This window comes from Myripristis murdjan, chromosome 6, assembly GCF_902150065.1.
Source record: "Myripristis murdjan chromosome 6, fMyrMur1.1, whole genome shotgun sequence".
In the NCBI taxonomy this organism is placed as follows: domain Eukaryota; kingdom Metazoa; phylum Chordata; class Actinopteri; order Holocentriformes; family Holocentridae; genus Myripristis; species Myripristis murdjan.
The window spans coordinates 7,928,872-7,943,910 of record NC_043985.1 but is presented as its reverse complement, the minus strand read 5'-3'; the positions used below and the strand labels follow the sequence as shown (position 1 = coordinate 7,943,910).

Genomic DNA, 15,039 nt, shown 5'->3' with positions numbered 1-15,039 from the left:
ATTTTGAATAATTATTTTCTGTGGTGCCTGCTTAAGATAAAGTGTTTATTTTTATCTTGAGATACTTTATAATTTAATTTGTGTACCCTTCATATGTACTCCATATCCTATATATCGAGATAGATACACAGAACACACAGATGCATATATAAGCATGAAAAATAAGCCTTAAAAAATTAATTAATAAAGACATTTTGTTTAAATATGAAAAAAATAATCCTGTGTATTGGCCTGTGTGGCTTATAGGTCATTAGTGTTTGCAAACAGGGCTTTAGAGCTAAGGGCATTATGATATTTTTATGAACAGCATAACCTTTGTGTTGCGGCTACAGGAGTTTTCACCACTAGGGGGCGCCACTATGGGAATTCTGAAAATGAGATAAAGTCAGTAACGCAGCATCTCGGGTCCAGAAATGAGAACATCTCCGTTTTTAACTGAGTCGTTTTTAATGCTGTGACATACAGATTTTATATTAATACTAGACTTTTGTGAACACGTTAACACAGGAATATTTTGTATTTAATGCAAATTCCTTCATGCAGCATCGATTTGATCTCTCTCACATCAACGCCGCTGCTTGTCTTAAAAGTTGACTATTTATATTCGAGGTGGATGTGTTTGCTTGGCCCGGGGTCCCGTCCTGAAAACGTTCCCCCAACAGTTTTTGGTGGAGCCGCCGTGCTGAGTAGCTGTTCATCATCATCACACTCACACACACACACAGACACACACACACACTCGCGAGCGCTTGTTTTCACAGGCTGCTAACACATTCGGGCATGCGTTCTCGCTCTTTTTCTCTCTCTGTTGCTCTCCTTCACCTGCTTTCTCTCTCTGACTCTGGCTCCCACACACACACACACACACACACACAAACACACACACACACTTTATTATAATGTCTGGGCTGGTTCCAAAATAACATTTGGTGCTGCTGTGCTCCAGATTAGACAACAGACACTTACAAGGTTCTTAACCTCTCCACCTATCCACCCACTCCAACCCTCGTTCTCTCTCTCTCTCTCTCTTGTGGCTCTGCACACACACACACACAAACACACACGCACACACACACCACCCACACAAACCTCCCACACACTGCTACAGAGGGGTATCTGGCTATGACTAATGAAAGCATTCTTCGCTGTGCCACGAAAGAGCTCAACTGGAGATAAACACTTGCTCCCCTCTCTTTAACAATGTACACACACACACACACACACACACACACAAACACATAAACACACAGTTTTGACATTGTGTTTTGGTGTTAAATTGCCTTGATAAGTTGATGTGAAATCAGCACTCTGTGCACCACGTCTGATTTCACACACGGTAAATAAGAAATTGTGCCCATGTCTCAGTTTTTCCCCTTCTACTCCTCTTCTTTTCTTTCTCGCTCACACACTCCCTTCCATCTGCTCTCGTCGACTCTGTGTGCTTTCCTCCAGAACTCCTCCTCCTCCACCTCCGTCCTTTTTGTTCTTGCGTTCTCTCATCTCGCTCTCTGAAACCCACCCACCCTCTCAGAGTTTTTGTTCATTTTTTTTTTTTTTGCATAGAAATTGAGAAATTGCTGTATAATTACCAACAAAGCACTGACTGCTGGATCCGGCTCATTGCCCCTACCCTACATTGCAATTATCTGCCTCGGTGACTATATTTTCATTCAAATAGATGCCTGAGTGATATGGTTTTGATTTTACATCGATTTTTTCATCTATAATCCACAATCAGTTTGCCGTTGTGTTCTGGTATCTTGGGTTTTCTGCACAAAAACATGCTTAATGACTCAAGGACTCCGAAGATCCTGTGGGCTCCTATGCATGCACCTGGACTCACAAAGCAGTTTTAAGATTAGTTTATCTGTAAGGAACTTTTAAGGTTTATTTTACTTTAGTTTTCCTTGGGAAGTTCTCCAACCAGCCTGTGTTGGTTTCAAAACCCAGGAGTGATGAATCACAATTAACTCCCGTGCTGGAAATGGGCGGCCCTCATTAGCCAATCACCTGTCTGCCCACCTGTTTGCCAACACCTGTTGCTTGACGGCTCATTTGACTCCTCAGTGTTTCTACGGCTGAATCTCGATCTCCTCCCTGAGCCCTGAGCCCTGAGCCCTCACTGACTTAAGCAGCTGCGCCTGGAAAGTGACTGAGTGTGTGAGGCTGCAAGGGGCTGAAGTAGGTAAAAAGGGAATGGGAGAGCCCTTTGTTTGGTTGTCAACGGCGATGCATCATGTTTCTCACAATCGCAGCTTTGGGACTTTTTATTTTACATTTTTTGTTTTATATAAAATATTATACTCACATGGGAACTTCTTCTTTTTTGCGGCGTCACTGCTGATTGCACCCTCCATATTTTTTGTTTACAAATTCGCTCTTTTATAGCGGCCACCAGCTGGTTTCCCCAGGGGATTCGTGTCATACGTCACAATGCAATGAACTATGGGTGATTCCGTAACGCTAAGTCTGCGGAGATGCCCACTTACGGAAAGGGTGCATTAAGGGCTCAAAAAGTCCGCGAGAGATCCCTCACGCACTTCATGATTTGTCAAAGGGACAACCCTAAGCCCTCACAGTCGGTTTGCCTTTGTTATCCACCAGATCATCAGCGGAGCTCCAGCCGTTGTATGTCTCCCGCCTGCCTGTCTCTTCTGCTTACCTGCTTTGACTTAAGCGTGTTTGTTACCCTGGATTACTGTCAGCTGTTTCTGCGCCTCTGCTGGGATCCTGGAGCGGCCCGGTTTGTGAACTGCCTGCACCTCTGAGTGAAGTTGCCGCTTTAGTCGTACTCGTGCCTCTGCGGGATGATTCTCCATGTGGGTTAGGGTGCATCAAATTAACATGGTGAAATTTTAATTCCAAAATAACAATTTGGCTGGCATTGCATTTTGTTCCTATTCATATACAAATGACTTTTGCAAAGTTTTGTGGAAATCCATTGAGATTTAGGGGTACCAGCTAACACGTGAACTTCTGTGAAATGTCAAAAAATGTGCATTTTTTAGTCTATTTGCCAAATGGTTGACCCAGAAATGTTAAATAAGGTGAACTTTTATACAGAAACATGTTCTATAGGGTAACTCAAGCAAAATTAGTTTGTTTGCCCTTTGGATAACTTTGGGAATTTCTTAGAATTCACCTTTCAAGATTCTTCATTTACGACAGCTTATAGACAAATGAATGGAGGGCAATAGGACATCTTCTCGTGGCCTGTGGACCTGCCTTGTGGGTTGGATCCACACCAGCATTTTAGGGTTTCTAGGTTGGCCAGTGCTTCACACCTGTATCAAGTTTGTTCAAAATCTGTTTTATAGGTTGTGTAATTCTGGTCCAAACAATGACTGGAGATCAAGGACCGACATGTCAGATCCAAGCCAAAATTTTATGGGTGCTAAGTTGGATGATGCTTCACCTTTTCTTTATGTTTGTGCAGCAGAGATGGATGTCAGACACAAACATAAAGTTTAACTGACTTTACTGTTACACACAAGGGGCAATAGTGAGACACTTAAAAGAACAAACCCTAGTGGAAACTCACACAACCTAATGATAAGAACTGACAAAACGTAAATGCTCAGTCTGTGCCAGAGTCCGCCCCACTGAGCAACATCACCAGGGAGAGAGAGGGAATGGAAATGGAACCTTGAACCTAGCTGGAGCATCCCACCCGAAATGTCTCCAGCTAGTCTGGCTGGGACCAGTTGGTTATGGTTGCCAACCGTCCCTTGAAATACGGAATCGTCCCGTATTTGGCAACCAAAACCAATAAGGGACGTACTTTGTCCCTTATTTTTGAGAGTCTGCCCCCTCTCCTGCTGTTTGACCAATGAGCGGAGCTCATTCACACACATCAGTGAGTGTGCACTCCGTTCATTGGTGAAAGCGCTGTCACTCAGTGTTGCTAAGCTACAAGGTGCCTGCAGCAGGTACCCGGGAGCCAGGAGACAAAGGCGCACCAGTCGGCGCCAGGCTGAGCGCAGCGCGAGGCTGGTGCCAGCGCCCAAATTGAAAATATTTTAACTTGGGCGCAGCACCCAGTGACAACACCTCGGTGCATCCAATAGGAGGGAATAATAATTAATAGTGTGCGGCCCAAACGGCGTGCTGTGTGAAAGCCCCTTAAACGAATAATAAATAATTGCAGTGTTACAGTCAGTGCATTATCACTGTTAACATTTTGTGATTGAAGCCTGTTTATTTTGTAATTTTCCAAAGAAGTGTGATATGGCCTCATTTCAGTATTAACCTCTGAGCAAACTAGGACAGACTTTTTTTTTCTTTTCTGCGTGAAAGTTGGCAACCCTACAGTTGGTGAGGACAGCATCTTAGCTGATCCTGGGGTTTGTTGTGTTGTACAGTGCCTTAGAATGAAAACATCTCTACCAGAGTGACTAGCTGCACTCAAATAAACCTTTCTTTAAAATGTTAATTGAACAGATACAATGCTACACTCAATAAAGATGAGACATCAATACTCTGAATATGATATTGCCTACTCTAAAATACTGTTGATGATAAGCTTAATAGCTTAGCTAACATAGCTAGCTAACTGCGGCTAGCAAGTTAACCTTAGGTGTAATGAGCACCAAATACGTCTAAATATGACTACATTTCACTCAAAGTATTTCAATATACAAAGAAACAACTGCAGATATGGTAATTACATGTAATAAGTGTATACATACCCAACACAAAAATATAAATATCTCCTCAGTTTTCCTGAGGTGCAGTCTTTTTTTTTTTTTTTTACATCAGAGCTCTATGGTGACCGGTTAGCACTGTTGCCCCTTTATCCACAGAAACACATGTGAGCTGGCACCCCTAAACCTTCATGTATTGGAAAAATATTTTGCATGTGTTGTTAAAACATATATTGGAACACTTTTAGCACCCAGCCATATCAAAATTCAAAAATTGTATTTTTTGATGCACCCTAATGTGGGTCCTTCCTGAACACTGACAGGAAATGTGCAAACATGCTTTAAAAAAAACAGTGCACTCTCAGCTGACTGAAGTGTGTGTGGTTTGCGCGGTGTGTTACCGCTCGTTGGTATGAAATAGCTCGTCTCTTCCCTTGTGGACAGCTGGTGGCTTGGAAGGAGCTCCGGTGGGCTTCCAAGCGGTCACGGACAAAATCCTGTTGCTCTCAGTTCTGACTCTTTATCGCTGTCAGCTGGGAAATGAAGCTATATGTAACTCCCTCTTGTGCTCCTGAAAACTCTACTGCTTCTCACTTGAAGGATTTTTTTTTTATTCAATAGACAAATTAACAACAAGCAGGTATACTATAGCAACTAGACAGCACATATCAGTTAAGAAAAATACAAATAGTACAAAGTACAAATGACAGGTATTACATATAGATTCAATAGCAATAATATACAGGTTAATAAGGCAGAAGAAATACAAGACAAAACTAAAGGAACAAGATTACAACCAAGAAAAATTAACCATACAATTTCAGTCGGAAGTATCAGGGAAAACAGTTTCATAGTGTTTTATGAGCTTATTGCTTTTATTGTTATCAATTTGACGGATAGTTTTAACTGTGTATTTCAATTTGAAGAGGAAAGGCGCAATTTTAGGGGGAGCTTTGGCAAATTTTTGCTTGTGAATAAAGAACTTTGCATGTAGGATAACAAAATTCAATACATATTCAAGTGCATTGCATTTAGTGTCAACATAATAACAGGCGATGTCTTAAACGAACATCTCACATTGGCAGCTTCAAAAAATGGACTTTAAGATCATTTCAAAATGTTTTTATCTCACAATCAAAGAATAAATGAGACAGTTTCTGCACTCTTTTCACAAAAGGAACACGAATCATCGATATCCGTAAATTGAGTAATAAAACATTTAACAGGGCAAATTTTGTGCAAGATTTTAAAATTGCGTCACGACCGTGCACCCCCCCTTTGTCACTAGTGATGTAATTTGTCATGTGCCATTCGCATTGAAAGTGACCCGTGTTCGACCGGACTGGAGGTGGGTCACAAAGCTGAGTCAGTGATTTTGACAGAGGTCAGAGGGATTTTGACATCACCACGGCTCTATTGGTGAGAACGGGAGGAAACCACTGCTGTTCCCATTTAGGACTCTTATTTCCTCAGCGCACACATGCAGAGATAAATGTTGAGGTTTGATGATGGTTACGATTTTATCTGAGAAACACATTAGGGGAGGGGAGGGATTAGGATAACCACTAATTAACTGAAGAGTACCACATCACCAGTACAGCATAAACAAATTCAACAATTCACATAATTGCATCGCCTCAATCAAGTACAACTAGTCAATTGTGCACTGACTACTTACACACAGCAATCAGTCTGTGTTATTAAGGCAAACAAACGGTGACCAAACGGCATTTAGGAATAAGTATTCATATGTACAGCATACACTGGTTAATTATCCAGCCACATTCAAACGTGAAACCATAAATCATTCAACTGCAGCAACATAAGACACATCAGGTACACACGACCACTGGTCATGAGCTCAGTCCTGCTGCCGGACACAACGATGGGGAGGAGGAGGACCCGCAGACGGGCCGGCGGTCAGCTGAGAGCGGGCTGGGGGTCCATGACGCCTTTCAAACACCAAATCAACGCTGGTTCAACCCTGGTCGAGCCCTCGATGTGAAAGGGCTGTCAGACGAGTTTTTGGCATCTTCTGAAGCCAAAAGATTACACTGTTGGCCCAAATGTCTGATGGTTATTGACTCTACATCTCTTAGAGTTTAATCTCCATCAATATCCTCAATTACAAAACTGATTATGAATGGATTCATTCTGCCATTGCAGCTGAAAATGACCTTGAGCTGAAAATAGAAACTCAGTGATAGAGTTAGTGCAGGAGTACAATATTGGCATCCGTTTTGCAATGAGGTGCAAGCACACTCTATCCATAATTACAATATTCCCAGCAGCATCTGAAGGCAGCATCTGCATGCTGCTGCAGTGACAGTCGGTGTGGAGCAGAAAAAGTCCAGGAGATCGAGAAGATAATGAGATGAATATTGGACTTTTGGACTCACAGTGCAGTTGTTTGGCCTCAATGTACTTGTTCATGCTATTTTATGGTCTTTTTTTCCCCCACATTTTTGAAAATGTGGGGGAAAAAGAAAATAAAGTTTCCATTCACCACAGGTGAGTTGGAAAAGGCTGCACTTTCTGTAACTCACTGAGTTATAACAACAAGAGAGAACTTTGCTTTCAAGAATCCGGTTTGTTCCTGAGTTTCTCTCTTACAAAAGAATAGGAAGGACATTAAGAACATAAAATAACTACTCTGCTTTTGATAAACCTGTTTTCAGTCTACAGTTCAATCCTGGTACTTGCTGGTACTATTTCATTTTATTTTACGTGATTTCTTTCTGGAGAAGGCTCTATGAACTTGGTTTCAGGGTCTTTTTCAGCGCTCAGGCTCTATTTGAATTCCTAACATGTTTTCAGCCTTTGGTTTTTTCACAGTATTCTGCTGTGAGAAATAATTTCTTGTAGGTTGGCATGGAGTCGGGCTGTGTGGACCTCGTAACCTTTACCTTGACTGCTGAAGGTTTCTTTCATCTGGAGCTCACACTAATTAGATGGCCGCCCAGCTGTAAATGTCCTCTGATAGCTGGATTCAGAGCCTGCTGGCTGGGGACCATCCACACATTTTTTTTTCGTGTGTGCGTGTGTGTGTGTGTGTGTGTGTGTGTGTGTGTGTGTTTACATGTGTCATCTAAATGGCAGCCTTTGGCTGTTTTTCCACAAGAATGAGAATCTAACGGCACTGTTTTCCTCTCGCCAGCTGACTACAGTGTCTCTCCTGGAACAATAGTATCACTCTGAAGCAGAGCAACAGTTGTATTCTTTACAAAGTAAAGTGATGTGAATCGTCCTATCATTTTCATTAATCAGACATTAGATATTTTTTCCATTAGAGAAGGTAACAAAAGAAGATTTTTTTTCTTTTCTTGTCTTTTTTCTGGCCTCCACTCCTGTCACTCCTGTGATAAACAGCAATTTTCATTTCAGTTCCAAGACTGATTGTGAGGTTCTGTCAATTCAAACTGTCACATGCAAAACCCTGATAAAACAAACACATCCCACACTGTCAGGAGTAACCGGGCGTATTGATTGATGCAGACATTTCAGCTGAAGAGCCGAAATAACTTGGATTTGAGAGTTTCTGACATCAACTTGATGTGATTTTGTGTTTATCAGGATTTGCTTCCATTTATGAAGTATCCTTCCAAGAGTTTTAGCTGTTTTTTAGCAACAAATCGACAGATCGACAGGGTTTAGGCGCTGCTGTGGCGGAGGACGTTCCTGTGAAGCGTGCACTTTGAACATCCACCCCCAGGAGCAAAGTTCACAGTAATAAAAACTGCATCTTTGCTTGCCTCGCTATTATCTCCTGCTGGACGTCTGCCCGCCTCGTCAAGCTCGACTTTCACTGCACCGATCTTCTCCCTCGGCGCTTCCTGCCTTTAGCAACTCCTCTCTATCGACAGCACTGCGGTGCCTGCTGCCGCCCCGACCGCCAAAACCATCATGCCAGGCCTGTCTGGAGCCGACTCCCGTCCCGGCTGCTCAGCTGTGACTCGGCCCAGCGGAGCTCCAGAGGTGCTCTCGACCTCTCTCCTCCCCTGACCCAAACACACAGCTCCTCACGCCGCAGGCAGCCTCGTCCTCAGCATCTCTGAATCCTCCTGTCAGAGACTCTCCTGTGTTCAGTTCAGCCCTCTGGGACTGTCCTGTCTGGACCAGATGGTTCAGCTTGGATCAAAAACTCACCTCACACTTCACACCTTCATGGCTTTTATTTCCATTTGTAGCATTTTCATCCTCACTTTTTGCATGCTTTCAAATTTAACCTGTTGAAATCAGAGCAAATTCACTCAGTTTCTTTCAGAAAGGTGTTATGTTCAAAGTTAAATTACAATAAAATTACCATAAATTTACCAAAAAAAAAAAAAAAAAAAAAAAAACCTCACAAGAAAATTACTCCCAAAAAACATATAGAAAACACATAAAAAACAAAAAAAATAGGAAAAAATAAAAAGGAAATTACCAGAGGAAACTAAGGAAATTACCATTGCAAAAAAGATGTTTATAATTATTATAATAATACATTTAAATATGAATTACCATGAAATTGCCTTAAAAGCACCACAATACTATACAGATTTTTTTTTTAATAAAAGAAAATAAAAAAAGAAAAAGCAATAAAGTGAATTTTGTCCAGAGGTTGAACTAAACTATTCAAACGTAAAGGCCACAGGCTGCCAGGCTTCACAAGGTTACTGAAGTGTCGTGTGAATGCAGAAGGTGAAAAATGACCGAGTGCCTTCAGTTTCTGAGGACAAAGGAGCAGAGTACATAAGGTACATTAAAAAAAGAAATATCATGAACTCCATACAGCTGATGTAGCCCCAATGTGTTTTTGGAGATATTTTTGGTGAAAAAATATCCGTCCGCTGTGCAGTGATTTGTAGCCGCCCACACTCTTTCATCACCCACCACCTTTATTACTGCCCATAAAACAAAACACACAACATTTCACATCTTTCAACAAACTTTCTTGTAGTTTTTCTGGCATTTTTCATACAGTTTCCAGAACCTGGCATAGGCAGTCTCATATAATTTAAAAAGTGTCATTATTTGGCTTTAGAGCTTTAGCGTTCTCATTTTCTCATGTTTGTGATAACATTGATCACTTGTGATCTCTTAATATAGTGTGTGCTAAACTGTTAGCAGGGAACACTGCAGCCTGTGATCTGCACACATGAACCATTTTTCCTCTGTGTTCATCATCAGTCATCACGTGAAGCAGAGCTGGGTGTGTCCCTGGGTTTAATGCCGCTCTCTGTGCCTCCCCACAGGGCAGAGCCCATCCTGCAGAGGATAAAGGAGGACAGGACGCGCGTGGTGTCGCCCTCCTTTGACAACATCAAGTACGACACGTTTGAGATCGAGGAGTACCCTCTGTCTGCTCAGGGCTTCGACTGGGAGCTGTGGTGCCGATACCTCAACCCACCCAAGTCCTGGTGGACTCAGCATAACCACACGGCCCCGATCAGGTAAATTAAAAAAAAAAAAAAAAAAAAAAAAAAAAAAGTCCTTCGTTTGAAACATATCCAGCTCAGCATGGCGTAAAGAGAGAGAGAGAGATAGCCTATATAATATATATAATATATAGCCTATATAGTAAAGATATTTGTATTTGTTTTTGTTTTTGTTTTGGGGTAAAATAATTTGGATTTGAAATTCAGGGGGGGAAGTGGGCGTGGCTTAAACCGGAAGTAATTTATTATTTATTTAATCGTTGAAATTTAACCACAAATAAATCTAAAATGACTGAAATTCCTATTTATTGAAACTATATCGGTTTAGGAAATCCTCTCTAACAACTCTGTGTTCTGCAAATCAAAAGAAATATTGTTCACATTTGTAGCATAAATGCTACTTCAGATTAAAGGGCAGTGTCTGGCTTTGTTAGTCAGCTAACTAGTTAACGCCACATTCACACCACACGGTACTTACAGCAAGTACCATCCAGTTTCTCACCTGAATGATGCTTTTACCACAGGTGTTTGTTCTAACCAACAAACCGACTTTGCTCGGCATAAAACTGAGGATAATTCCTAAATTAACGGTTTGATGGTGTTACCCTTTGACACAGACTTGGATTTTTAATGTAAACTCAGTTCCCTGTTAAAGGCAGGATGAGGAGGATTTGTCGGCTGCGGTTTCTAAAAACAACCTTCAAAGTCGAGCCCTTGATGCTCCCTGGCTGAGCTAACCGCCGGCAGTGAGTTTTCATCTTTTGTTTTTTTCCTAGGATGGCGACGGAATGAGCATCATCGCCAAAACAAATTGGCCCGTTGGCCTGTCTACCTGTCCAACAGAAAACAGGCCAACACTGCATCCCTCTTCATCCTCCTCCTCTCCCTCACTGCTCACCAGCGGGTGAAAGCCGACCCCTCATTCACTCTCGTTGTGGATCGAGCTTTGTACACTTTTAATAGCTTCCTATTGCATGTTATGTTATCAGTCTGGCACCGTGCTGTGCTGTGATTGGCTGGGAGCTGCACACCCGCTGCCTAAAGCCGACGCCCAGAAAAAACCTGAGAAAATCCAGGCAGAGTTAGATTGAGAGATGATGGAGAGGATTATTTTTATGAGTCTATAAAATGTTTTTTAAAGAAAATCCTGTTCATTCTGCCTTCAACCTATTTTACGCTTTCAAGTGGCACTGATAGGAACTTTTACTTTCCTTCTCATATGAGCAACTAATGTTAATGTTTTCATATTACTATGAAGTATTACATATATGAATGTAATGTCAGTGTGCTGTGTTCCCTTGGACAGTTTGGCACCAAGTCTGAGTTGACCAAATCTCACATCACAACATTTTATTTTTCCGTGGCTCTTCTCCAGCCTGGTTGTCGCAGGGCCGTTTCCATGATGAGCCCAGATGTGGTTAGACAGGTTTTTGTGAAGCATCTCTGCTCTGTGCCGCTGCAGTGCTGATGAAGCTGTGGCTGTTTGTTGTGTTGTTATTAGGAGACGGTTCAGGAGGTAATGTGTGAACCAGGCAGGAGCGGCAGACCTCACCGCCGTCACCGCGCACGGCGTTCAGGGAGTTTCTGGCTGCTCGCCAGACTGTGTATCCACAGGGGAGAGAAACAGTTTTTTTTTTTTTTTTTTTTGCGGTGCTGCTGTATTTCACATTGATAAGAGGAGATGTGTGGGACTGACAGCATGAATACTAATAGGAGTTATTTTTCACTCCTGTTGCTTCAGTTTGATGTTCAAATGAAAGGAGGGCTTGCTTTTTTTTCCCTCAGATTTCCTCAAAATGTTGTGAATTTGTTGTGTGAGGTGAAGGCATCATTTTGACAGCTGAGAAATTTGTAAGTAAAATATACCTCATAGGGTTATCATGAAAGGCTGAGGCCTATGTTTATAACATCGAATATGGAGAATACATTTCCAGGGCACTAATACTGAGTATGAGGCTAACTGCTGGGGTAATGTGTGTGTGTGTGTGTGTGTGTGTGTGTGTGTGTGTGTGTGTGTGTGTGTGTGTGTTAGAGAGAGAGACAGAGAGAGAGAGAGGGAGAGAGATGTATTTAATTGATCCAAAATTGCAGAGAAACAAGTCAATCAGCAACAGCATTGACACAATAGTATCAATAAAGTGGATCAATACAATAATGAACATAAGAAAAAACAATACCCTATAAGAAAAATAAATAAATAAAATAAAATAAAATATACTAAAATATGCCTATAGAAAATCTATAGATCTTTCACCTTTGGACCTTTGCATAGACTCTATGTATAATGGAATATATGTGCAAAATATCTATACAATATAATATTTATATGTGAAATAGATGTATACTCATAATTGTAAGTAGAATTAGTATGGGGCAGCCCCTGATGTCCAGACACTCGTGTGAAACCTCCTGATAATTCAGATTTTTTTGTTTGTTTGTTTCTGTCTCTCTCTCTCTCTCTCTCTCTCTCTCTCTCTCTCTCTCTCTCTCTCTCTCTCTCTCTCTCCTCCCTCGCTTTGCCCTCCCTGTCCCAGGAGCCCGGCTCTGATTGGCTGCTTCGTGGTCGACAGGAAGTACTTTGAGGAGATCGGCCTGCTGGATGAAGGCATGGAGATCTATGGGGGAGAGAACGTGGAGCTGGGCATCAGGGTGAGTGTGTCTGGGAACCCACGGCGGCCATACACACACACACACACACTTCTGCAGCTTCGTCCAGACGCTCCATCTAAATTGTGATTCAGACAGTATTTCTCAGTAATATCCGCCGCATGAACAGCATGCAGACGAAGAGGATGAGAGAGTGAAGACTATCAGACATTCACATTCAGACACTGAACTCAACAAGACAGGAGGCAAAGTTGAAAAGGTATCTGATAATATAATAACTGCCGCATGATGTAATAACTTGTCCAAACATGATAAAATGTCTGTCTACAAGGACCTTACAAGGGGTGAAACTTTTTAAAAATTTTTGTAATATCCATCTGCGTGATTTATACAAGTCATTGCTATTGATTCTCACCTCATATTTTCTCAATAAAACCCTCATTTAGATGATTTAGTGGGACATTATGTTTTATTTTGACAACTAATTGCATTATTCCACAGTTTGTCAGTTCCCACAGGGATTTCAACACATATTCAAACTCAAAGGGCTATATTCAAAGTGGTTTTTTTTCCCCCCAACTGTGCCTGTTTGGTAATTTGGGGGTCATTTGAGGGTAATTAGGATCAATACAGATCAGGTGGTGCAGTACAGTTTTGGTGACCACCTGTTAGTACAGAGGCAGGTGTTCTTTGTTTTCACGGTTTTAGTTGGTGGAGGCGCTCACACAGGCCGCCCAGAGTCAGTCACATAAACCCTGATATGCATGCTAATTTAATTCTTCAACAATGTTTACCTGCACGTCAAAAATTCAGTTTTAATAATGCAAGAAGGGCATCGTCTGCACCGACTTGGATTAACAGCTGATTCCTATCAGAAGCACAGCTGCTTTAGAGAGAATGACAGCCCTCCCCTTCAGCCATCACAAGGAAGCTTGACAAGCACATGCGCTCCACTTGTAGCCGCTAACGTGAAGCAAGTGGAGCGCCTTTTCAAAGTGCTCAGCAGTCATTCAAAGTCAGCTTCTTGTTCTGCGTCGCTATGCACGGCAAAAACATGGGACCCGATATCCTCCGAGCTTTAAATTCACCTTATGAAGGGACATTATTGGGCTTTTTTTGACACATCTGAGGTGCTGTCTTCATGTGGAAGTGTCGCGTAAGGCCCATTTCCACCGCTGGAACTTCAGGGTAATTTTACGGGGCCGGGGCCGCTGTCGCATGTCTCCACCGCCGAAACCACCCCAAAGGAGAGAGTTCCTGAACTTTTACAGGGGCTAAACAAGCCCCTGCCTTGGGGTAGGGAGTCTGAGCGGCCCCGAAAAACTCCTGGGTGGGGCAGCGGCTTGGGGTTACTTGGTGCTGATTGGATTTACTCACAGCACGATGTGGTGCCAACAGAAAGCAACAAAATAGCCGGACGCTAGCGTTAGCTTTAGCTAATGTTAGGCATCCCTAGCAACAATGCCAACACTACCAAGCTAACGCTAACGTGCTAGCTAACGTTAACAACACACTTTTTAGCTGGAGTTTTTAGGGACGCTAACATTAGTTTTAGCTGACGTTAGCTAACGCTAACAACAGGCTTTTTAGCCGGCATTTTAGGGACGCTAATGCCGCATTCCTTTGTACATTGAACCAAGTCGGAACTTGGAAAAAACCGACCTCCTACATGGAATATAGCAATGGAACACCCGAAGGAGTCGGAATTTCAAGACGGGAACTTGGAGCTTTTCGATGTAGATCGAGCTCGTTATTTACGGAGCAGATTCAACATGGCAGCGCCCGCAGTGGAATTTATTTTCCCCTCGAATATTGATTTTATCTTGTATTTTGAGCGGAGTGAACCGTTCAATATGTTGCAATTTCTCATTAGTCCCATGTAATGTTAGCCGAACTGTATTATGATGCCTTTTCAATAAATTGCGAACGTTCTCGCCTAGCTAGCTTGCTAACGATGGTGCTAGCCAACGTTAACGTTGGTGCTGTAAACTTGGTTTAGCTGGCTCATGTTTGCTAACATTGAGGTTACTGAACAATGTTAACTGAATATAAACTAGCCGAAGAAACATTAGCTTCGTGGGGGTGTCCATGTTTGTTTCTGCTACTTCTGACCAAATACAATGGAACACATTTATATTGGAAGTTGGGCTCAACACATTTTTTTTTAAGTTCCGACTTCGTTTTTTTTTACCCAAAGGAATGCGGCATAACGTTACTTGGCCCTCTCAGTGGAGACACGGCAGTTGAGAGGGCTGAGTGAGAGGACGTTCCTGTAGCAGCTCCTGCCCCCCAAATACTATCAGGAACCTTTTGGTGGAAATGGGCCTTTATTCACATTTCCTGGTCAGGATTCCCATCTTCATCACAAAATC

General features: G+C 42.3%; 1 protein-coding gene across 2 annotated transcripts in view; it reads left to right on the top strand.

Annotated features, from left to right (window-relative positions):
* LOC115360447 (polypeptide N-acetylgalactosaminyltransferase 18-like) overlaps nucleotides 1-15,039 on the top strand; it is a 135,282-nt gene that overhangs the window by 79,790 nt on the left and 40,453 nt on the right. For both annotated transcript variants that reach the window (XM_030053368.1, XM_030053367.1), the window contains exons 5-6: nucleotides 9,878-10,075; nucleotides 12,595-12,709. In XM_030053368.1, coding sequence (XP_029909228.1) covers nucleotides 9,878-10,075; nucleotides 12,595-12,709 — 313 coding nt within the window. The remainder of the gene's footprint in view (nucleotides 1-9,877; nucleotides 10,076-12,594; nucleotides 12,710-15,039) is intronic.